This window comes from Corylus avellana, chromosome 9 (assembly GCF_965113065.1).
Source record: "Corylus avellana chromosome 9, dhCorAvel1.hap1.2, whole genome shotgun sequence".
NCBI classification, from domain to species: Eukaryota; Viridiplantae; Streptophyta; class Magnoliopsida; order Fagales; family Betulaceae; genus Corylus; species Corylus avellana.
In genome coordinates, this window is record NC_142498.1 from 14,191,829 (window position 1) to 14,215,866 (window position 24,038).

The window sequence follows — 24,038 nt, forward strand, 5'->3', positions numbered from 1 at the left end:
ATCTTTTGATCTGCGTACTCAGCTGCATTCTCATTCAGGCTCCCTTCATAAATCAAAGCCCGATCCACCAACTGAGAGCAATCTCGGATGTCAAAGCAACTCATCATAATCCAAATGCAAGAGTTCAGACCTCACTCAGACTTTTTCGCCTTCTTTTCCTCATTCGGGATGAGGTACATGCTAAAGCGCGACAATTGTAAAAACTTCATAGCATACCCAATCACCAACATTCCTCCCTAAACCAACTCTAGAAACTCTCGTGCCTTCACCTCCTGCATGACTCGGGGAAAGAGGTGCCGATTGAGCTTGTGCTTAAAGATGTCCCAAGTAATGGCAGTCTCTGACCCCAAATTGGCGGCAAGCACCGCCTTCTTGTCCTGCCACCTGCGCTTGGCCTCTCCCGTTAGCTTATTAAGTAGTAGAAGCCACCTTCTGCTCATTAGTACACCCAGTTGTAGCTAACAACTCCTCCACATCATTCAGCCAATTCTCAGCGCTGATATGATCGCCTCTTCCATCGAAACTCTTCGAGTAATGACTACAAAAGTCCTTCAAAGAGCATCCAGTCCCTTCAACTGGCTGCCTTGCAACCCTATCGCGATCTAAGGCAGACACTAGCTAGCCAATCACGTCCATCACTTGATTACCCAGGGGTGCTGCTTCATAGACTGGGATGTCCATAAGCTCGAGGTGAACATTCCCTTCAGGGCTTCCAAGATCTCAATTCGTTAGGTCCAGTTGCAGGGTTCCTTCAGGGAGGCATTCTCTGCAATGAAAGGTAGAGTTAGAACCGACTCATCTAGAACCGAACGACCAAATCTAGAGGCCAAGTCCTAATAGCCTATCTAACCTAAACTCTGGTGTGATCATGGCCTAAGTTCTCTTTTCCTTTATCCTATAGTATCTTAAGAGCACAAGGCTTTGATACCAACTGTAATGACCCTGATGGGCAAATCAATTAACTAGTAATTAACCCCATAGTTCGTCTCCCAGCTCTATCCCTAGCAGGACAAGACTCAGGGATTTTAACCTTTCTCGTCAAAACGAGAAAATCTTAGCGGAAGACTTTCGAAAACTATAAGAAATAGAGAGCAGTAAATTTAACATCCACATAACATTCACCAGAGTAAATATAAATCCTCATAATATAAAGATAACCATCAATTAGACCATCATCAAAATAGGATTGCAAACCATAACATAATATCATAACATTGTTCCAACAAAAGATCAATAGATCAAATCCTAGATCTAAGCTTAAGTAGGGCTAACGAGATTAAAATCTCGATTATATCATCACGGGCTGTTCCTCCATCCTTCCGCATAGACTTCAACCAAACCGGGTCCATGTTCTAAAAAATAACCCGAATCAAGTTCTGTGCTACTACCCAAGTTGACTCCGACGACATCTTCTTCTAGGATAGCTAATACAATGCTAGTGCTCTAGCCATTGGACGCTACCGTACATAACACTAGCGGCACGACCGAGTCCGACCTTGGGTGTGCCACACCGCTAATGATGTTTGTCCTATAGTAACCTAGCTAATTGGGAATGGCTGTACCAGGTCACAAAACCATTGGATCCAAAGCCCACATAACACTCATACATTTGACCATAAAGCTAACATGTATAGTAAGCCCATGGCCATTATACCGCACGTACCGGTATACTATGTGTCATACAATGCAAATTATCTTGTCTATATTTTACATGCATTCTTTTACAAGTCTCACTTTCTTAACATATTCAGCACAGCGTTTTTCTAAAAAATGTTAGAGTTCATGTGCAATAAGTATAAATCATGAGAGTTGCAAATATGCATGTTTTTGGTACACAAGATAGTCGTGCAATGCATGGAAAATAACAATGAGCATTATGTGAGTGGGGGCAGTGATTCGTGACTAGGAGGGGAAGGTGTTGGCAGTGAGTTATTTGGCAAAACATGGCTTCCTTGATCCTTCTGCTATTGAGGCATGTGCAGGAGTTCACGCGTTAAGCTTTGGGAAGGAGATGGGACTGTCTCGACTTTATCTGGAGGGGGATGCGAAGGTGGTGGTGGATGCAGTAAATTCTGAAGCCACTAACTGGAGCAAAATAGGGCATCTTGTGGAGGATATGAAGGTGATGCTGTTTGCTTTCTCACAGTGGCAAGTGCGTGGGGTGGGCCATGCTGTCAATAGTGCAGCTCATACCATTGCAAAAAATGGCTATTAGGGAGGGGCTAGATAGGACTTGGATGGGTGTCTTTCTTGAATGTATTCGTGAGATTATTTTGAGGGAGCTTTCTATCCCTCAGTTTGATTGATTTATAAGAAGTGGTCCAGATTATTTCTCAAAAAAAAAAAAAAAAAAACATTGCATTTATGATTTCTATTTGCAACATATATGAATTTATGTTTACATTAAAAACTTCGGTGTTGCTTTCACAACCGAACATTTTGTATTCTTTAAATTTAAATAGACCTATTGCCTCATTGATTTTCATCCATTTCGATACCCTTTCTCTCTATGGATCATATTCTTGAACTCGATAGACTTCTATATGATTCTTCCTCTAACGATGAGTTGGAAATAATTTCAACTTTTGTTATAGTAAAAGAACGAAGGGATAGCGAAAGAAGACCAAGATCACGCTAAGATTATATTCAACATTGCAATACTATTTGGCATAATTCTTTGCAAGGCCAAGAAAACCTTTTCCGCAACTATTTTGCTAAATCACCAGTATATCCTCCCAAAAAATTTGGAGGAGGTTTCATATGTGCCATGACCTTTCTATGCACATTCACAATGCAGTAATGGCTCATAGACATATTTTGTCCAAAAAATTTGGAGTGTTTCAAGCACGGTTTGCAATTGTGAATGGACCTGCACGATTAAACCAACATGAAACTCTTTAAGAGATTATGATGGTGTGCATAAAATTGCATAACATGATCGTTGAAGATGACGGAGATATAACTAGACATAACAATCTAGGAATAGAGATATACTGATCTTCATTAACAATATGCCTTTGTAAGAAACCTAATAACATTATAAATCCAAGAAAGTAATCTACTAATGAAAAATATATTTTCCTTGGATGAGGGTAGACTACCAAAATCACAAACTGAACAAATAGTCATAACACAACAAAGTACTTAACAAATACAACAAAATCATTGCACAATACAAAATGACATGATTAGTTCACTTAAAATAAATCTGTAGGTAATTACCAAGGACTAGTTAGTCATTCACTTCTGTATGATTTCTATTTGGAGAGATTGAATATATTCAAGCTGAATTGATGACAAGTGGCTAGTATCCTTCATCATAATTTCCCTTTCGTCTTTCTTTTATTCCTTTACCTCTTTCCTAAGTTCAACCTTAAGCTTTTGTTTCTCATTACGAATCATCTTTTCCTTTGCCGTATCAATATTTTTTCTTTCTTTTCTAATACGATCTTTTCTTCACTTCCGTTAATCCAATTAAAACCTCCATCACGATCTCTTTCTCTCCACAATCTTTGCTCTTTCTTTCTCTCTCTCTTTCATGGCCGTCTTGCTTAGAGGTCTCTCCAAGTCTACAACAAAATTTTCATCATCATTGTCTTCCTCTAGATGTATCACAACTTGAGGAGAAAGAAGAATTTGTACCAATGGACTTCCTCCTCGGCACTATCTTCAACAGGCCATTTTGGCACCATCTTGAACAAGTTCCAATAAGTTCCTGGCATAATGCGGGTATTATGGATGAAGATGTTGTCTATAAGTGCAATGTTAATGATGTCAGAGGCACGGGTAGCTTCCTTCAAGAATTTCAAGCATTCTTCATAGTCGTGGCACTTTCCGGTTAACAGAGTTGATGTTAGCTGATTACTCTGTTTTGTTTAGCTGTGAAAAGAAAAGTAAACCAATGAGAGCCTAAGACGTATTATGATCTCCATGTACAAGTTAATTTTCCAGTGCCCATTAGCGGGGAATCTTCAGTAAAATACAAGGAAGAGAAATTCAACAGTTCATGTAAATTCTCAGAGTGTGTGTGAAAAAATCGAAGCTATGAAACAATGCTGAAAACTATAATTTAAATATAATAAAAAAAATAAATCAGAAACTAACCATGAAGATGCAGCAACATTTTGGGAAATCCTACACGAGTTCACATATTGCAAATGGAGTGACGTAAACAAAATGCATATTCCTGCCAGAGTTTACAAAAAATAATTAGATTATGACTGATGATATATATGAGCTGCACATATTAAATAGCTATGTTGCGGTATCTTCAGCAGAACAGCCATCACAGAATGCTCATGCCATTCTTCAACTCAAACTGGGTGAAAAATGACAATTGCCATAGATATTTACCATCTCAAAGCTCATGCTAGAGCAGTACAATTGACTTGGTGGGGAAGCTGTAGCCTGTAGGTAGTCATACATAAAAGTAACACCAAACATCACAACTTAGGTGAATAGATTCTGCAGAAAAGCAGAGTATGAGAAAATGTATATTTTCAAAGACTACAGCCCTTGAGAATGTTCATTTTAACCATCTTGTGCCATCGAAGTTGATGTTTCCATTTTCATTAGCTGCAAGACACGGTCATAAAATTCAGAAAAAGAGGAACTTCATTTTCAGTTCACACAATCTGTCAACCAATGTTACAAATGTGAACAAAAAGTACAATAAATAAAAATTCAGAAACTAAGTACGAATATGTAGCGACTGCATGAGGCAATCCCTCTACTAGTTAGCACAACCAGTAAAGGGGAAGCAAAAGAAAAAGCATGTCCTTGTCAATTTCAAATGGGATAAAGAAGCAATCGAGCTTAACATAAATATAGATTCAAGATGAGCCGGTGAAATATTCTTCACCAGGGCAGTCATCATAGCCAAATCCAATGCTCCAAGTTCGTGCTATGGAACAATTTGTGGTTCGAAATGAGGAAAAATAACAAGGTTTATCTGGATAGTTACCGTTTCAACTTCGCCCAAATGTCCAATGAAAACAACCTAGTGCAGTAGAAGTCCAGCTGGTGCAAGATAATCACTGTTATAGTTGTCAGTTGTCAGATAAAAGTTCTACCCAGCTTACACCCATTTAATTGATGATGACAATCTGTTGCAAAACAAAAGCAATAGTTGAGGCTATAGTAGACCAAAAATGCAGAAAGCTGAAGCCCAACACAACCACTTGTCGACCAACAGAATATCTGACTAGTCATAAGCACAATTGCACAGCAGCCAAGATAAGAAGAAACAGCCCTTTAACATAAAAACTTGGGAAAAGTACACTTTACCCCCCCAAAGTTTGAGGCGATTTTCAATTCGACCTCTAATGTTTCAATTTTTGCAATGAACCCTCCCAAACTTGCAAAGTTTTTTCAATTCGACCAATGTCATCCCAATATTCCCATATTGCCCCTAATTTATTTTTTTATTTAAAAAAAAAAATATTAAAAAAATATATATATTCGGGGTGGCGTACGGCCACCCCTTTGGCCATTTAGCCATTTTTGCACCCCCCAATTTTTTATTATTTTTTTTATAAAAAATAAAAATATTAAGGGCAATATGGGAATTTTGGGATGACATTGGTCGAATTGAAAAAAATTTGCAAGTTTAAGGGGGTGCATTGCAAAAATTGAAACATTGGTGGTCGAATTGAAAATCGCCCCAAACTTTGGAGGGCTAAAGTGTAATTTTCCCTAAAAACTTATGTTTCTTCTTATTTTAAAAAATAAATTAGGATTTAATGGGGATATACATAGCCAGCCTGATACTCCATCCGTGCTGCCAAGTGATTGAAGGTGGAGGACTTTTTTCTATGCTAAGAATTACATAAATATTAGTGAAATCAAATCCAGATGATGGAATAGATTGTACCAGATCAATCGAAATTTTCCATTAAGCACAAACTTATACAATAACATTTCCACATAAACATGAAACATGACAATTAATCTATCATTCAATTCGTATTGCCAGGGGGCTCCACTATTCCATGGATATTAGGACAGGGGAGATAAGTAAAAAACAAGTTCTAAACTAATTAGCCAACTACCATGAATTTAATTGGAGCACGCATTGCATAGAGTGAAAATATCATATAAACTGAGACATTGGGAAATCAGTAGTATATACCTTTCTTGGTCCTTGTTTTACCAAAAAAGGTAGAGAAAGCTCCAAGGCTGGTTAAGGAACCCAGTTTTTCAACTTCCTTTTAATGGGATGCATCAAAATTAGAGAGCATTTCTTTAGCTAATTGACCAGCCTTCTGCACTTCCCCTCTTGAACAGTGTGAAGCTATGCGTGAATAGTAAGAGTCGAAGTTATGAAATTGAAATCTTTTCCCTATTCTATAATAATTTTCCACCTTCTCTACTTCCTCTACGTCAGACCATCCAAACCCCAAATCGGCTTCAGAATGGCAGGCAATAGACTTCGAAGTAACTGTACCAAATCCCTCCCGTTCATAAAGATTGTATAGTAAATCTAATTTATCATTAGCACTATGACAACTTCGAACAGGGAAAAACATAGATGCGACTTTATCAAGAACTGTAACAGCTTCTTGGATACCTCCTTGCTCACATAAAACAACAAGAAAACTTTCTATTGACTCTGTTTCAACCTCCGTATCCAGTCTGCATATAAGCTCCACAACAGGCTGTGACTGAAGCATTTCTCTCAAAATGCTCCTGGCTTCTTCCATCCTTCCTTTTGCACAGAGTCCTCTGATCAAATACAAGAAACCCAAGAAATCAGGAGATATACCTTTCTTTTTGAACTCGGAAAAAAATCCGAGAGCCCCTTCCATGTCACCCTTTTGGCTATAGCCATTGATGACAGCACTAACAGTGAATTCATCAGGCTCAAGGCATTTTATCTCCATATCAGACAAAAGTTTGAAGGCTTCTTCCATTTTACCGAACTTGCAGCAGCCATCGATTAATGAGTTGTAAATGCGAGTATTTGGTTTAAAGCCCTTAAGAACCATTCTCTCAAACAACTGCTTTCCATCTAACAAAAATCCCTCCCTACATAAAACACCAATCAGTGTCCCATATGTAATTTCAGAGGGAACTAAATCATATCTCTCCAATGAATCAAATAACCTAAATGCTTCAACAAGGCGACCCTGACAGCACAAACCATTTAAAACTGAATTATAAGAGATGATGTTTAGGGTAATCCCCTTCTTTTTAACAAAAGCACAAAGATCTAAGGCTTTATCGACATACCCTCCCTTGCAGAGTCCATCGACTATAATTGTATAATCAACCACATCCATAATGGGTAGATGATTTTCAGCCTCCACCACAAGTTTATATGCATCTAAAACTCTACCATCCTTTACAAGTGCCTTAAAAACAGAAACAGGGAAAGTGACAGCTGAAAACATCTCCTTGATTCTGTTGAGAAACCGAATGGCTCTATTCACATCCGTCAAACACAGGTAGTATGCTAGTATCCTATATACCCTAGGTTCTACTAGGCCATATTCTTTCAAAAAAGTAGTCAAAATAGGTCGACTTAACCACAGTTCTCCACCACTAACAAGCCCCTTTAAGATTGAATAGTAAGACTTGCTGGTCACAGTTGACTCATTCATTCTCATTGCAATGTACACTTCACTTGCAGTCTCAGGAAAACCTCGCTTGCACAAGAAAAAGATAGCATCATTACAAATAGTACCATATATTTCTGGCCGAAGATTGTTTAGTCTGAAAACTGCACTTAAAACCCCATCTGCACCTTTTGCTTTAAAAATTGCTTTGATCAACATCATAAAGGTATTAACATCCAAAGCCAGACCTTTCTCATTGAGTTCAATAAACACTTCAGTGGCCATATCCACCATACCGTTCTTGCAGAGCCCATTAAGGATACAATTGTAGCATGCAACTGAAGAAATAGATGTCCTCCTAAACTCATCAAATATCTCAAGTGCCTCACTGATTCTTCCTACTTTACAGTACCCATCAATCATTGTAGAATAAGTGACAAAATTTACAACCAAATCCATTTCTGGCATTCCCTTATAGATTACATGAGCATCTTCAAATGCCCCAACCATAAATAGTGCTTTAATAAGTATATTACACATGACAACATCCATGCAGACTCCAGCTTCTTCCAATCTCCTCTTTGTTTCCAAAGTCCCCGTTATATTCTCCTCCTCAATATACCCATGTAACAGTGTACTGTAAGTAATAACATCTCCAGCTATACCCTTTGAGACCTCGTCAGCCTCCAATGTCCTCCCAAACTTGCACAATCCATTGATCACCGTATTGTAGGTCACAATACTTGGATTAATCCCCCTCTTCTCCATTTCATCAAGCAGAAGAAAAACACGATCAAAATCTCCTCTCCTGCAAAAGCCATTAATTAAAGTTGCATACATAAATTCATCCACTTCAATTCCCAAATCCTCAACCATCTTGAAAATAGCAAACGCTTCCTCCATTTTCCCTTTCTTGCAAAACCCCAAGATGATGGCAGTGTACGTAACCAAATTGGGCTTTATTCCATCTTTTCTCATCTTATTCAAAAAACCAACTGCCTTTTCCACACCCCCAAGCTTGGAAAAACCATCTATCAGAATAGTATAACTCGTACAATCCGGATTGATTCCCCTTTCCACCATTTGTTTCTTCTTCCGCAACGCCTCCACTAAAACCCCTTCCGCTATATACCCACAAATCCAACTGCTATAGAAAACAACATCAAATGGCAATCCTTCCTTCTCCATCTTACAAACCAAATCACCAACCTCATTCACTCTACCCAACTTACCAAGAGCACTCACAAGCACCGTATAAGTCACGACATTAGGCCGTAAAGCTCCCGAACTAATGGCATTTTCGAAAAACCCCACCGCAAGTTCCGGCTTACCAATCTTACAAAATCCAGATATTACTGAGCTACAAACAAAATTATCAAAAGGGTATCTAACCTTTTCATCTGTCATCAACTCCAGCACCTCAATTGCCTTACCCATATTTCCCTGACAGCTGAATCTATGAATCAATGAACAAAAAGTGAAAGAAGAACAAAGAATACCGTTACTACTACTCAAGCAAAACCGTAATACCGATAGAGCTTTTTCCGGGTTGTTTTGTTTGATACAAAGGTCTTGAATTAAAGAGTCCCAGACGCGAGTTTCGGGAAAATTCGAAGCTTTAGCCATCTGGGTCTTCATGAAATGCCCTGATTCTTTGAATTTCGGGGATTTGAGGAGAGCCCAGGTAAGGATTGAGTGAGTCTGAGAGTTGCCTTCAATTTGGTTTGAGCACATCTGAGAGAAGAAATGGATGATTGTGTTGAATCTATGGGTTTGTGAGAGAAAGATAAGGAATTGGTTGATGGATTTGAGAGTGGGAGTGAAGCCTCTTTTGAGTAACGTTTGAAGAGGAGGGAGTTTTGGGAACTCATTATTACTAGAAGAATAAGAAGAAGAAGAAGAAGAATGGAAGAATTTGGTGCAAGAGAAAAACATTGTACGTGGAACTTGAATTTGAGCGACGTTGTTGTTGCTGTTAAGGAGAGACTCGGTATGTGCAGCCCTTCGCAACTGAGGCGCTGCTCTCGTGACTCGTGAGTCATTGACTTTTTTTTTTTTTTTCACATGTATGGAATAGGAGGGTAAGTTCGAACTAATGACTTCGCTTTATAAGGTGTGATTTACAGCCGATTGAGCTACCCCTTGAAGACGTGAGTCATAGACTCATAGGCCAAAAAAATTCACTCATAACAGAAGCTAGAGGACAATATTCGTAGGACGGATGAGTGATTGGACTACCTAAAGTGCGACCCAATGGGAGCTTTTATGGGAAATTATTTGTATCAATAATTTGTTTTTTTTATATATATAAATTTAATAGACACAACTTATGTGGGGTTTACTGTAATACCCAAAAATTATCGGTTTTAAAAGACTAATGATTTACTTAAACATGACGAGACATTTTCGTAAAACACATCATCAAAAGGTAGGGGTTTCAAGAAATACCGGGAAACTAGGAAACTGGGAAACTAGGAAGCAGGAAAACTAGGGAACCGGTTTCGATTCAGGTTGAAAAAACTGGTAACCAGGTACTTCGGTTCTAGTTTCGGTATTTGGCACCCGGTTATAACCGGGTAACCGGATGCAGTTTTAAAATATATTATGTAGGTAAGCTAATTTTTAGGGCATTTTAAAAAATTGAATTTTTATTTTTCAGGGCCATAAAAGCAAAAACATTGATTTTTTAAGATTTTTAGGCTTTACTCGATTCCTAAAAACTACCAACAAAAAAGGGTAATAGTTTATTTGCACAAAAATGCCAATAGCTTTTTTTTTTTTTTTTCTTTTAAAAAAAAAAAAAAAAAAAAAGGCCAAAATGGTTAAAATAAGCTCAAATTTAAGGCCCAATGCCTAAAATAAGCTCAAATTACAAAATTTTAAAAAAATCCGGTTACCCGGTCCGGATAACCGAGTACCAACCGAAACCGGCCAGTTATTGGGTACTCAATTAACCGGGTCCCGGTTACCCGGTTTTGGTTTTCCAAAATGAATAAGCGAGGTACTCCGGTTCCGGTTCCCGATTTTTGGCCAATAACTGAGAACCGGGACCGGGTTGACACCCCTATCAAAAGGTTTTATAACACAAAAACCTAAATCCGTTATGAGTGACCTCAAATCCCTTGAGATTTGCCAAAAAGACCAAGATCCAACTCTCTGCCCAAACGTTCGCCAAGGGACCACCCAAGCGTTCGCACTTAACCTTAGTGCGGGTGTTTGCTAGAGGGACCACCCTAAGCGTTGGTTGACCAAGCTTTGGGCTATTGGGTAATAATCAAACATGCGCCTCAACCATTTGCTCCACTGTGTGAATAGTACACAAACTTTCGTTGACACTCTAAAAAGTAATTTTAACTTATAATCCACTTTTTTCAGAAAAAGGCACGCCCTAAGCCCCTATATAAGTCCCTCATTCGACCCTCAGCCCATCCTTACACCTGAAAACCCTAAACCTAGAGTGAGGAGTGACTTTGAAGGAAAAGGAGGAGGCCTTGGTGGATTTTGCCATCATCAAGGTACTTTCTTGTCCATTTTCATAGCCTTCATATTGTTGTTGTTGTTTTCTTATGTATTCCAAGTTAAAAAAAAAAATGATTTGACTAGTTTCTATACCTATTTCCTTAGAAAGAGCAAGAATATTTTTAAAGAGCATTAAACTCGCCTTTAATCTCTTAAGTTTGCATGTTTTGTTACGTTGCATATGTCCATTAGGAGCCTAGGATGAGATGTACCACACCCTAGTTTCGAGATAGAAGCATTAAACCATATTTGGGCCTCTGGCCAAGAGTTTTCACTCTCTAGCCGAATGCTCACCCATGAGCCTGAGCGTTTGCCCAGAGAGCAGGGCATTCGCCCAATAACCCAAATATGTGAGATTAGGATTTTTAACGGCCTATTTCGTTAGATAGAACCTATTGTGTCACTCGCAAAGTTTTCTAGTACTACATATAACAATTTGTCGTATTTTGTGATAGTAGGGATTTGTGATGTGGAAGACTCAAGCGAGTGCACGAGGTAAGTAAACACTTACGACTACTTTCCTTAAAAACGTGTGATATTTTAGTTGACTGATCACGTGCATGATATGAACATGCCTATTTTTGCATAACTTGGTAACTGTCTAAATAACTGGTCAATCGTATGACATGATACACCGGTATTTGCAGTATAATGGCTTTGGGTTTACTATATAAACATGATTCTATAGTCAAATGTGTGTGGATGTGATATATGGGCCTTGGATCCAATTGTTATTTCGTGACTGGCACAACCTTAATTGGAGGGTCACTATAGAACATACATCTTTAGTAGCATGGGCCACCCGAGGTCGGATTTGGTCGGGGTACTGGCATCAGGTCCCTCGGGACAGCACTAACCCTGCTGAGAATGGGTAATATCTCGGGTAGACTATATATGATAGTTATGACCTAATAAAGTATTAGTTTTCTGCATTAAAACTCTTAGACAATTGCCGCTGGAAGTACACCCCTTTCTTTCAACGAAACGATATTTTTATGATGTATTAATAGAGACAACACATTTTTCAAACATTTTCCAAAATGCATGTTTACTTCTGCTTAATAATAATTGGCTCATGCGGTTATTACATCTTGTAGAAAACCACTTTCTAAGGGGATAGTGGCGAGGTTGCCACTACAAATTTATTTAAGACAAGAATCTTCATGTTGATGCCAGGTTTGATCAGGTTATTTGTATTAGTTGCTCCGTGTCTCTATTTCAAGGATAATGTATGCTTCATTTATGGTTATTAAATTTCTTAGATTTATTTCACCTTCATATACATTAACTCTGATTTATTGCTTAGAGGGCCAATTCTGCACTTAGCTACTAGTTAGCTATATTGGTAATTGCTAGTAATCCAACCAAACTGGTCAAGGCCAGGTTTGGGGCCGTTACATTTACATAAGTGCACAAATCTAATGGTTGATTTGTAAGACGATATGAGAAAAATATGGATAAACTATTGACACCACTACAAAAAAAAATCAGTTTCTGACGTGGCTACAGTATAGGATTTTTGGCCACGTCACTAATTACCGACATGGCAAAAATGCCACATCAGTAAATATTTTTCTGGCGTGGCCAAAAATACCACATCAGAAATTTCTAACGTGTGTATTTAGCACGTTAGAAATTTCTGACGTGCTATTTTCACACATCAGAAATTTTCTGACATGCTATTTACATACGTCAGAAATTTCTGACGTTTTAAATGTTGGCATCACAAAAAAAAAAAAAAAAAAAAAATGTGTGGGATATTCAACTTTTTCCCTCTTCTTTCTCTCTTCTTTCCCTTTATTCTTTTATTCTTTATTCCCTTTATTATTTATTCTTCATTCTTCTTTCCCTTTATTCTTTTATTCAACATTTATTCTTTCCCTTTTCTTTTATTTCTCCACACTCTCTCTCTCCTCTCACAGTCTCCCTCTTCTCTCTGCACAGCCAACCAGCTTTCTCGAGAGGGAAGAAGAAAAAGAAAAGGAGAAAAGAAAAAGAAGAGAAGCAGCAGAAGCAGAAGAAGAAGAAGAAAAAGAAAAGGAGAATTTAAGATTTTTTGGGTTTAGGTTTTTGAAAATTATTGACGTGTTAAAAATAACAAGTCAGAAAATTTCTGTTTCTGACACCCAAAATTTTAACGCTTGACACACGTCGAAAATGCCAGGTCAGTAAAATTTACTGACGTGTCAGACCGCCTAACACGTCAGAAACTGCATGTCAGGAAAAAATACAATTTTTGTAGTGCACCAATAATTTCTCTTTTTTTATTAGAGAAATGTTATGGGTCAATATTTTTTTCATATTTTGCTCATCTCAACTTACAAATCAATCATTAGACTTGTGAACTTATCTAAATCCCATATAAGTCAATGGTGGGTCCTACAAATCTAATGGTTGATCTATTGAATTTGTAAGAGAATATGAGCTAGATATGATGAACTTATTGACCCCTAACATTTCTCTTTTTATTATTTCAATGTTGTTGATGTAGCTTTTAAAATTATCATTATATTTAGAATTAATTATTATTAGATTTTGATTTAATAGTTGTTTTAAAAGTCATACCAATCTTAAGAGAATAATAAAAATTAATAATTCCTAGCATTATTTGATCTGCAATGTTCAACTATTTTGGAATGAAAAAGTACGAACGAGTTATTATATTCAAATTGTACATAAGTAGTTTTTAGGGTTTTGCTGCCTCGGAGTGGTTTGACTTTTGAAACTTATTTTCAAAAGGTTTCCACTTCGTCACTAAAATATTTGTGTTCCTTTTGATTTATTGCTTTACATATTTTGGTGATTGTTTATTACATGCTTCATATTTTTAATTCTGCATATTTTGTGATAAACACTTATTCATTTGATTAAAGGTTGGATCAAATAACCCCATGCAAACGGGGCACGGGGCATAATTGTACGCCATGCCATGAAATGAAAAGGTTATAAAGGAATAACGATTTATTTTGTTATATTTTATGAGTATTATGTCAACTGAACTTATTTTTCAGTTTATTAAATGTTTTCTAAGCCAATTGGAAAAGTTACTTGCTAAGCTTTCTACTCACTCTTTTGTTTTCCTTTGCAGAAGAAGGTCGGGATATTGTTTAGGATATGAGGGATTCTCCATTCTCATGTTTATTTTATTATGTTTTATTTTGAAATAAGTGCTTTAGAGCACATACAGAAAAACCACTATATTTACTAAGTTTTTTTAATAAGTGCTCTGACAACTTGTTGCTTGAATTGGGTAAGTAAATTATAAATGGATTTGAAGGCATTCAAGACATACATTTCATGAATTTAGTAAAGTATATATATACTTTACTAAATTCATGAAATGTAGGTCTTGAATGCCATCAAATCTATTTATGGAAAAAATACATTTTACTCCCTGAACTACTCACATATTTGCACTTTGATCTCCAATATTTAAAAAGTGACACTTGACCCCCCCAAACTTTCAAATTGTTGCAATTTGACCATTCTGATTTTTTTTTCCTCCAAAATGCCCCTATCCTAAGTTTTTTTTTTTTTTTTTTTTTTTTTTTTTTTTTTTTTTAAATAAAAATTAAGGGGTGTCCGGTTTGGGGTGGCCGTAGGCACCCCTAGGCTCTACTAGGGTGGCCTGCCACCCCTTAATATTTAATTTTTTTAACTTGGAATGGAGACATTTTGGAAAAAAAAGAAGTCAGAATAGTCAAATTGCAACAATTTGGAAGTTTTGGAGGGGGGGCGTCAAGTGTCACTTTTTAAACATTGGAGGTCAAAATACAAATTGATGGATAATTCAAGAGGTAAAATATATCTTCCCCCATATATATATATATATATATATATATATATATATATATAGTCATTGTAGAAACAATTTTAAAGTTCAAACTTAAGTTTTGAAAAGCTAGAAAATTGCTGAAATTCGAAATCCAAGAGGGACTTTCAACCAACCCTCATTCCATGAGAGCTTTTGGGTTCAAAAGTTAGCATTTCAAATTTTAACTTTGAATTTGAAAGACTTGGCAATTAGCCCTTTTGTTACCATTTGAACTTTAAACTACAAGACCTACTTTAAGTTTAAACTTTAGACAAGTTGCCAAACCTCAGCCGTGTGATTTTGAGGCTGAGAAATCAACATTTAAACTTCTAAATTTTAAGCATCAAACACCAAGAAACAAGTTGTAACGCCCCGACTCGGAAAACAAGTCGTAACAGAAAAATATCTAGATTTTCCACTTGAGGATACTGCTAACTCAAATACTCGCAGTGGAAATAACTTGTAAAATGCCCCAAAATTAATTAATGAAAATAATTAACGTAGAATGTTACTCACAGTGCAATAACTAACTTGTCCTTAGCTGGTTTCACCATAGCAATACTAATTATTAGAGTAAACAATAGCCTAAAGTGACAAATAATGAATTGAGACAAATTAAAATATCTTTAAATGCCATTAGTTATCATTAATACAAACTCGGAACTTGCAAATAAATAATAATACAATAATCATGAACTTCTGTATAATCTATGGAAACCTGACAATACAAGCCCTTCGCTTGGCATCTTTATCCAAGTGAAATGCTCAACTTTACATTATACAAACCTACAAATCTACAAAACATCGAAGTGTTCACAGGTGGAAAAGTAAATGCATAAGTCCATGACAAGATAAATCATTATTGTTGAAGTATAACAGTCTATGTAAATTGAATGCTCAATTCTATTACCGACTACGAACAATAGGTTATGACCTTATAAATGTTTATGGTTTAAGATCTTCTGTGTGATAATTTTATTACTCACACCATAAATCATATTTAATACAATTCATAGACTATTTTGCATGCACTTGTGAGGTTTGTGTCCCACATTGAGAAAATATAAAGAATAATATAGGTTAATATATTTAAGCGGACCTAAGACCATTAGCTTAGGCTTTTTAGGCTAGAAGTAGTGTTCTAGTATGTATATTAACATACACTTGTTGACTCTATTGGTATTTCTCTCCCCAACATGGACCATTTACATGCACATGATTAACAATCAATAATGATAAGTATGCAAAAAAGTTATGTGCAATATGCATAATTAAATAAATCATTGAATAACAACTTTATTTAATATAAACTCAAATGTCTTACCAAAAAAAAAAAAAAAAACTTGGAGTTTAGATCATTATCCCCAACAAACCCTAGCCTCCACATTCTCCAAACACGATCAGGGCTCTGGGATTTTACTCTGACCCCATGTGCCTATTACAGTGGACTTGGGCTTGGGGTTTATCCTCAAGCTCAGTCTCATGTGCATTCATTTATATGCGTTGTTTTTCTCTAGCCGTTGTTAAAAGAAGTAGCTCAATAAGTAATAGCTTGACTTGGGCTATTACAGTGGACTTGGGCTTGGGTTTTATCCTCAAGCTCAATCTCATATGCATTGTTTTTCTCTGGCCATTGTTAAAAGAAGTAGCTCAATAAATAAAAGCTTGACATTATTAATTTACATCAACTTGGTAAGGGACCCAAATGAAAAAATAAAACTAACTTCACATAGGCTTGTAATTCTTGTCATCTCATGACCGTCACACTAGGTTATTAATTGATTACAATTGATTCTACTAAATAATTGTAATTGCAATCTAGTTTATATTTTTTGTTTAATACAATTAATCCTCTAGACAATTCTCAATATTGACTTTTGATTCCTCAATTAAATGTTCCGTAATAGAATTAAAGTCAATGATACAATCACTTTACTTCTCTGCATCTTTATTATTGTATACCCAATTTAATCAGATAATTATTACCGTACTTGTGAAAGCTCATTTCACTTTGTACATAAGTATTTTAGTAACTTTTTACCAAAATGCCTTGGCCAAGGACCGAGAATAATTACTCTATTAAATCTATCTCAAGAGAAAACTTGTTATCCCTTAAATAAACAACTTTGATTTATTTTTGAGAAAGGTGTTCCCACATTAATGCTATATATGATCACCCAATGCACCGAAAATTTTGACCATAGTAAAGGTCTCACTCCTAAATGCATCAAAGTAATTTTCGCTTGACATTTGATTTTACAATCCTCTCAGAATTTAGAATTAATATCATAAAAAGTCTTGGGAGTTATAATCATTCATTTTCACAATGTTTTAAGGAAAGACAACTCCCGTAATCCGTTCAATGAATTGCATCCCTATGCTTTATGTATCCACACTTCAACATGAAGTCCCTAATTCACTCAATGAAGATAGATCATCACGGTTGACGTGTAAAAGTCTTAGCAAATGGAATGCCCAATTTGCAAGGTTTATGGTTTAAAATTTTCTTGATAATTTCATTAATTACTCACACCATAAAACATATTTAAGAAGGTTTGTGGTTTTGGGCCCAGTTGTTTGGCCCAACAAGTCTCTAAATCGAGAGTATCACTAAATATGTTTTGAAAGAAATGACAAGAGAAAATATTTTTCTATTTTTTTCTCAAAATAATTTTAATAAAAAAAAAGAAAAAGAAAAAGCATTCCCAGTCGACGTGTAAATCTTCTCTTCATAGAGGAGAAACAAGACCGAGACTAGGACTCATGAGCTGCTCAAGACTGTCTTTTTGCAACATAATTTCCACACGAAAATGACATTTTGCCCACAACATAATCAAGAAATTCAGGGTCCAGTCCACGGTTACTCATATGATAGAGTTGGTGATCCTTCAATTTTGACTCTAATTAATAAAGTCAAGTAAAGAAAATATATATATATATATATTATTGGATCGGAAGTGCTCATAATACTAGAAGAAAGAAAATAAAGAAAAAAAGAAAAAGACAAAAAGAAACACATCCATACACTATTTATTTTTTTCACCTCTAAGTTTTAAAATATGAAAAATCTAGTACCTCATATATGAGGAAAGACGGAATCACTACTTCCATTAGTTTCTGCCAGTCCCAATCAACAGAATTCCACCTCATCTCCATTAATATTGTGACACGTGTCCTAAAAAATTAAAAATAACAAAAATAATAAAATTAAAATTAAAATTAAAAAAACCTAAAAAAAAAAAATTAAAATTTTAGGGGGTGGCTGGCCTTAGAGCCACCCCCAAGACCGATCTGGGGGTGGCTGAAGCACCTCCAAGGGCTTAAAAAGGGGTGGTCGGTCACCCCCAAAGGCCATGGGATGGCTTCGGCCACCCCCAATGCCAAAATGAGGGTGGTCGGCCACCCCCATTGGCCAAAATGGGGTGACCATAAAATTTTCATTTTATTTTTTTAGGCATATTTTTTTTAATTATTATTTTATTATTTTTTTTAATTTTTAGTACATGTGTCGCTATATTAATGTAGATGATGTGGAATTATGTTAATTGAGACTGACGAAAATTAACAGAAGTAGTGATTCCGTCTTTTCCCATATGTGAGGTACTAAATTTGTCATGTTTTAAAATCTTGGGAAAAAATAAAAACGTTAAAACCGAAGTCCCAAAAAAGTTATTAACCCTAAAATTTTTAAGAAATGCCTTTGAGAAAGCACAAGGACAATATACTACCAGAAGTACAAAAGAATTTCATCGATCGATATGTAAGATTTACGTTTGAACTGTTACAGGCTTAGAATATTGATAAAATAATTAAAATAAGTAGTATGAGAGCTAGAAATTCTAATTTTGAACCTTAATTATCTGTCATTTCATCCCCATTTCAGTCATAAACTACGTACATCAACAAGACAATGAAAAAAAGAAAAAGAAAAAAAAGCTGTTTCAGTATTTTATTCCGTATGACATACAAAAATCTCAATTTTAAATGTTAAACTACAATTTTAAAAGACAAACTATAATTTTATCATTTTACTACAATTTTTTAAAAATCACTATTAAATTACTGGTTTTGAAATCACAAATTGAATTAGACCCTAAATCAAAAAAATAAAATAAAATAGAGATTTAAAATATGCATGGAGGTGGAATAGGGGTTAATGTGCAGCGTACATTTTGGATTAAATTCTTTATCAAAGTTATCATCAACAAGTCTTCCTTTTTCTGGGTCAAGCTTTTTATCATCACTCTCATGGCCTACTCTACATACGTAATTTGAGGGCAATCCACAAACTTCCAAGCCCCACGCCCACGACATTTGGACTATTATTTCCAAAAGCAAAGTTGAAACCCCAATCTTTATAGACTCATGTCTTGACCGGGTCAATCCACAAGTCATTGAGAAATTTTCTTTTTTTTAGAGGGATTAATTACTTGATTATGTGAATAGACGTAATTAATATAATCTGTAAGCAGGAAATGTATTGCTTCTAATTTTTTCTTTTTTATATTTTTTTTAAATTATAATTTGGAGTCTTTAGATATGACTCTATCTATTACTTATTTAGTGCTTGTGATTTATTTATTTATAGATAAATGCTATTTTTTACATTCATTTTACAATAATTTTGGTTAAGGTAAAATAGGTCACTATCTTATATGTAAAACAAATGCGAATGAGTAACATTATTATCATCTTCATTTTTTTTGAAATAAATAGTATCTTTTTTATTGTCAGAATTTAAAATTTGTTTATTTAAGCGTGTACATGATAGTATCCATTTCAGATCACAACATTGACATGCATCATATATATATATATATATATATATATATATTACGTAAAGTTTAAATCATGATGACGAAATTGATTCTCTCCATTTTGTCTTATTTATATAGCAATAAATTAAGATGAAAAACTTGGTCTGAGCCCTTTTCATACGGCTTAGGTGGTTGACTTGGTCTAAAAACTAAAAAACAAAACGAATTGAAAGCGTGCAAGTCATTGATTGATTGTTTCTCTGTTGTTGTCGTTGTTTAAGGGGTCGGATAATTGATAATTAAGGCGAAGAAGAGGAAGTGTTTGTTATATATAGAGTAAATACTACGGTTCTGATCATATCCATAAACACATATCTTTGCTTCTCTTTACATCTTGTTGAGAAAGATGGGGGCGTGTTTTTCCTGCAGATCATCACCACCACCCAAGAGCATAAGACTAGTTCACATGAATGGCTACGTGGAGGATTTCCAACATCCTGTTTCAGTCAGCCAAGTCACCGGCAAGCCTCCCAAGCACTTTGTGTGCACCCCAGCTCAGCTTCTCTGCGCCGGCTCCGAGCCGCTGCAACCCGACACCCAGCTCGAAGCCGGCAAAATATATTTCCTGCTGCCATTCTCAGTATTACGAGCTGATGTTTCTCCACTGGACTTGGTTTCCATCATTAAGAAGCTAACTGCAGTAGCGAAAGCTAGCCGGCGTGAGCCTCAATTGCCCGGAGCTAGTCCATACGGCTTGAGCCCAGTTACGAGTCCAAGCCGGTTTATGGAGCCGGAGGGAGAGATGATGGGGTACGGTGCAGACAGGTCGGCTAGAGCGCGGTCATGGAAGCCTATATTGGACACCATTAAAGAGAAGTCGTTCAATCGTAGAAGCGAATCAGATTTGCAAGAAAAGTAGTAGTTGTTAGGACTTTTTTAAGGTAGCTAGGTACATGGTATATATTATTGTACATGAATTCAAAAGGAGTAGTTTTTTGGTGCCTAGCATGAATAGGTATTAGAGGCAAGCGACGTCGCCAGAGAGGTCGTTTAGAAGAAAGAGAAGTCGTAATATGAAGTGTTCGAATTTCGGCGACGGTGGCAGTGGCCACAATATGGCTTGTGATTGTGTTACCCAGTTTGTGATTGATCTTATATGATGGTCTATGTGATCAAATTTGGATTTTGTACGTGTAAGATCGTATTAGAATTGAAGTGATACAATTTTGAAAAAGAGAGTAGGTTAAAGAAATAAAACATCAGTAAGAGTAAAGGGGGGATATCTATTTGGTTTGTTCTTGAAATCTTTTGTAATGTTAACATGGTCTAATGGCATTGCAACTTGCTTTACCACTTGCTTCAATTGGCTTCAACAGAAAGAATCAAAGAAACCCAGAAGAGCGAGGAGCTCAAACGTAAAGATGGGTATCAAATTAAATCATATATTTAAATGGATGGGATTTTCGAAAATATAGACCTTTAATATAAAGGTCAACTGCGGATTGGGGTGTTAAATGACCAAACCATTTGTGAAATCCGCTCAGCTCCATTCGATTAAATTCAATTTGGTTTTAATTTGAATAATAAATAAGTTGCTCGTAAATACAAAAATATGCTTGAATATTAAATGATGCATACTCGTATAGACTTAACTTAACTCGGATAATGCTTATGAGCTTGGCTCGTATATGTTTGATTCGACTTGTTCGGCTTGAATCATAAGCTCGCTTGTACATAGACATATTTATTAAATTATACATGTATGTATTAATACAAATTTATTATATATATATATAATGGGACAAAGGTTAAAGAGACAAACACAAATGAAACAGAGTGGGTTCTTTAACAACAAAACCTAAACGAAAAAGGCAATACAGAAATGGTAATGGAAACAAATGGTAGGCAATGGAACCAAAAAGGATTCAGGCCTCTCTAAGGGCCGCACGAAATGGTATACAAAGGTCAAAAGGGCTTCATTAAAAGCCCCATGAGGTAAAGGCAACTATCACCATTAAGTGGTTGTTGCAGGGGGAGCATTGTCAAGAACCGAGCAAGATCTGTCGACAAGAAAAACACACCAGTTACAAAAGTCTCAACTTTCAAATCAGTCCACAAAAAGGGTGGGAGACAGTAACCCAAACAAAACAAAAAGAGCTGCGAAAAAAAAATTAAAATAATAGAAATACAACAGAACACCAAAAAATAGCTACAGCGCTGATTCGGAGAAGCCATGTGCCGGTAAAGATCTCCCACGCGCCAGCGTGTGGAGACACTCGCAAGCAATTGAGATCCATGTGCAGGCTCATGATGGCCACATGTAGGCGCGTGGTGACCGGACGGTGACAAGGAGAAGATCGGCGGAAGGCGAGGAGGCCCAAGAACATGGTGGTGGGGCACGTCTTGGGGCATGTCTAAGGGTGGGCATGGCGGGGGTTTACAGATCTAGCCTTGAAAAAACCAAATATGTGAACCTCTATAGATCTGACAAATGGCACGCAAAGGGGATCGGGGATGGGGTGGAGATCAGCATGGTGGCAGTGGACAGCAAGCCAAGGACGGAGATTAGCCGGTAATGGTGTGTTTTGAGGAACCAAAAACAAAAACTATGGAGGAAAAGAAAAACAAAGGGGAAAAAGGGAAGAAAGGAAACAAGGGGAAAAGAGGGGAGGAAGGAACAAATATCCATCCCTCTTCCGTTGGAAAACTACAGGAAGTGGTGGAAAAATCTCACAAATGGAGGTGGCTAAGCTTTACTCTTTTAGAGAGAAGGAGGAGAGTCTCTCTCTAGAAACTAGTGAGAATGGTTCACTATATTTCTATTTATAAGTATGTATATTAGTACATAATACTATATAGGTTACTTTAAAGAATAAAAAAAAAAAGAAAAAAAAGAAGAAGTTATTTTAATATGTGTTCACACACACACACATAAATACACACACTCAATCATATATAAATATAAGATTATAGACTTATAGTGTATAAGCATTAACTTATAAAAAAGTAAATACTAACTATTTTTTTTTTTTTTTGATAATCAAGTCGAATAGATTGGTCTACCAGGACAAACTCGTGCAAACATAGGGGAAAATCCCTCATCTAAGTAACATCCTCTACAAGATTTAAAGCCAGTTGAGCCAGCTGATGAGCAACATTATTAGCCTGCCTCTTTACATGAGATACCTGCCATTGGGGACTACCCCTTAGAATAGACTTAGCTTCGTTTAGTAACTGCCCATACCTGCTCATACAGTTGCCATCTCTACATAATTCCACTACTACCTCCAAAGCGTCTCCTTCCAAGATAAAATTATCCAAGGCAAGAGTTTTACAGAGTTGTAGCCCCTGCCAAGCAGCCATAGCTTCTGCCGTGGTGGGATCCAGAATGTTTGGTCGATAGGCTCCATACATCGCAACCACCCCACCCTCATGGTCCCGCTCCACGACCCCCATCCCCATTCTTTCCCTTTCCTTGTCGTTGGCTGAATCCTAGTTCACCTTCACAACCCCGACCGGCGGCTTTGCCCATTTCTCCACTAGCTGAATTGGTTTCACCATAAACTGATTATGTCTATGTTGCTCTGCTACATTGTGTGCTTTCAATTGAACCTTGGCTCGCCTAACCACCTCCCCGGGGGCATCAAAATCCCCACCAATCACAACAGTGTTATGCCTTAGCCAAATCTGGCATGCCACCGTCACAAATAATGCAACTTCTGTATCCTCCAATTTGCAAGCCAATTTATACAAAATGACCCGAAAATCATCTACATCACAAGTGCACTTCTACATTGTCCTGCTCACCTCCATCCAGACATCCCTCGCTGACGGGAGAGCCCAAAGGACATGGCTCATCGTCTCAATTTCCAGCCCACATATCACGCACAATGGGTCAGCTGTGATCTGCCTATGGTGTAGCCTCTCCTTCGTGGGTAAAATTTCCCTACATGCTTTCTAGATGAACATTTTCACCACCAGGGTGCTGTAAATTTCCCAAATGGTCTTCCATAATGCATTGAGCTCGACCTCCTTTGAACAGTTTCCCCGCTCTTGCATTTGCCTTTCCTCTGCAAGATGGTAGGCACCGCAGACAGAGAAAACCCCATCCTTGGTGCCCCCCCCCCAAACAATTCTATTAGGCTATCCAGGACTTACAACCAAACTGCAAATAATTGAAGCCTGCCTCTTTGAAAATAGTTCTTTCACCCGTGAGGAATTCCACCAGTTGGTGTCTCCGTCAATGAGCAAACTGACCGTAGCATCATCGCCTAAAGTATGAACCGGGGTTTGGACCTTGAAATTGGAGAGACCAGGAAGCCATTTATCATGCCATACCCGGATTGATCTTCCATCCCCTACCTTCCACACGAGCCCCTGTTCCAGCAATAA

General features: G+C 36.8%; 2 protein-coding genes across 7 annotated transcripts; one reads left to right on the forward strand and one right to left on the reverse strand.

Annotated features, from left to right (window-relative positions):
- Positions 1 to 3,054: 3,054 nt before the first annotated feature.
- LOC132189202 (Pentatricopeptide repeat (PPR) superfamily protein) lies at positions 3,055 to 9,550 on the reverse strand. Of its 6 annotated transcripts, none has more exons than XM_059603807.2 (5): positions 6,131 to 9,550; positions 4,964 to 5,105; positions 4,354 to 4,575; positions 4,105 to 4,186; positions 3,055 to 3,879 (listed from the first exon to the last, which is right to left on the reverse strand). In XM_059603807.2, exon 1 carries the CDS (start codon positions 9,489 to 9,491, stop codon positions 6,210 to 6,212), a length of 3,282 nt encoding a protein of 1,093 aa, XP_059459790.2. In that variant the 5' UTR covers positions 9,492 to 9,550; the 3' UTR covers positions 3,055 to 3,879; positions 4,105 to 4,186; positions 4,354 to 4,575; positions 4,964 to 5,105; positions 6,131 to 6,209. The 6 variants fall into 6 exon arrangements, with proteins under 6 accessions (XP_059459790.2, XP_059459791.2, XP_059459792.2 ...); XM_059603808.2 differs by having other exon boundaries at positions 3,055 to 3,569; positions 3,643 to 3,879; positions 4,105 to 4,575; XM_059603809.2 differs by having other exon boundaries at positions 4,105 to 4,575; positions 6,152 to 9,550.
- Positions 9,551 to 20,027: 10,477 nt separating this feature from the next.
- Positions 20,028 to 20,830, forward strand: LOC132190943 (uncharacterized). The gene has a single exon (XM_059605969.2). The coding sequence runs from the start codon at positions 20,053 to 20,055 to the stop codon at positions 20,563 to 20,565; it is 513 nt and encodes a 170-aa protein (XP_059461952.2). The 5' UTR covers positions 20,028 to 20,052; the 3' UTR covers positions 20,566 to 20,830.
- Positions 20,831 to 24,038: the final 3,208 nt, after the last annotated feature.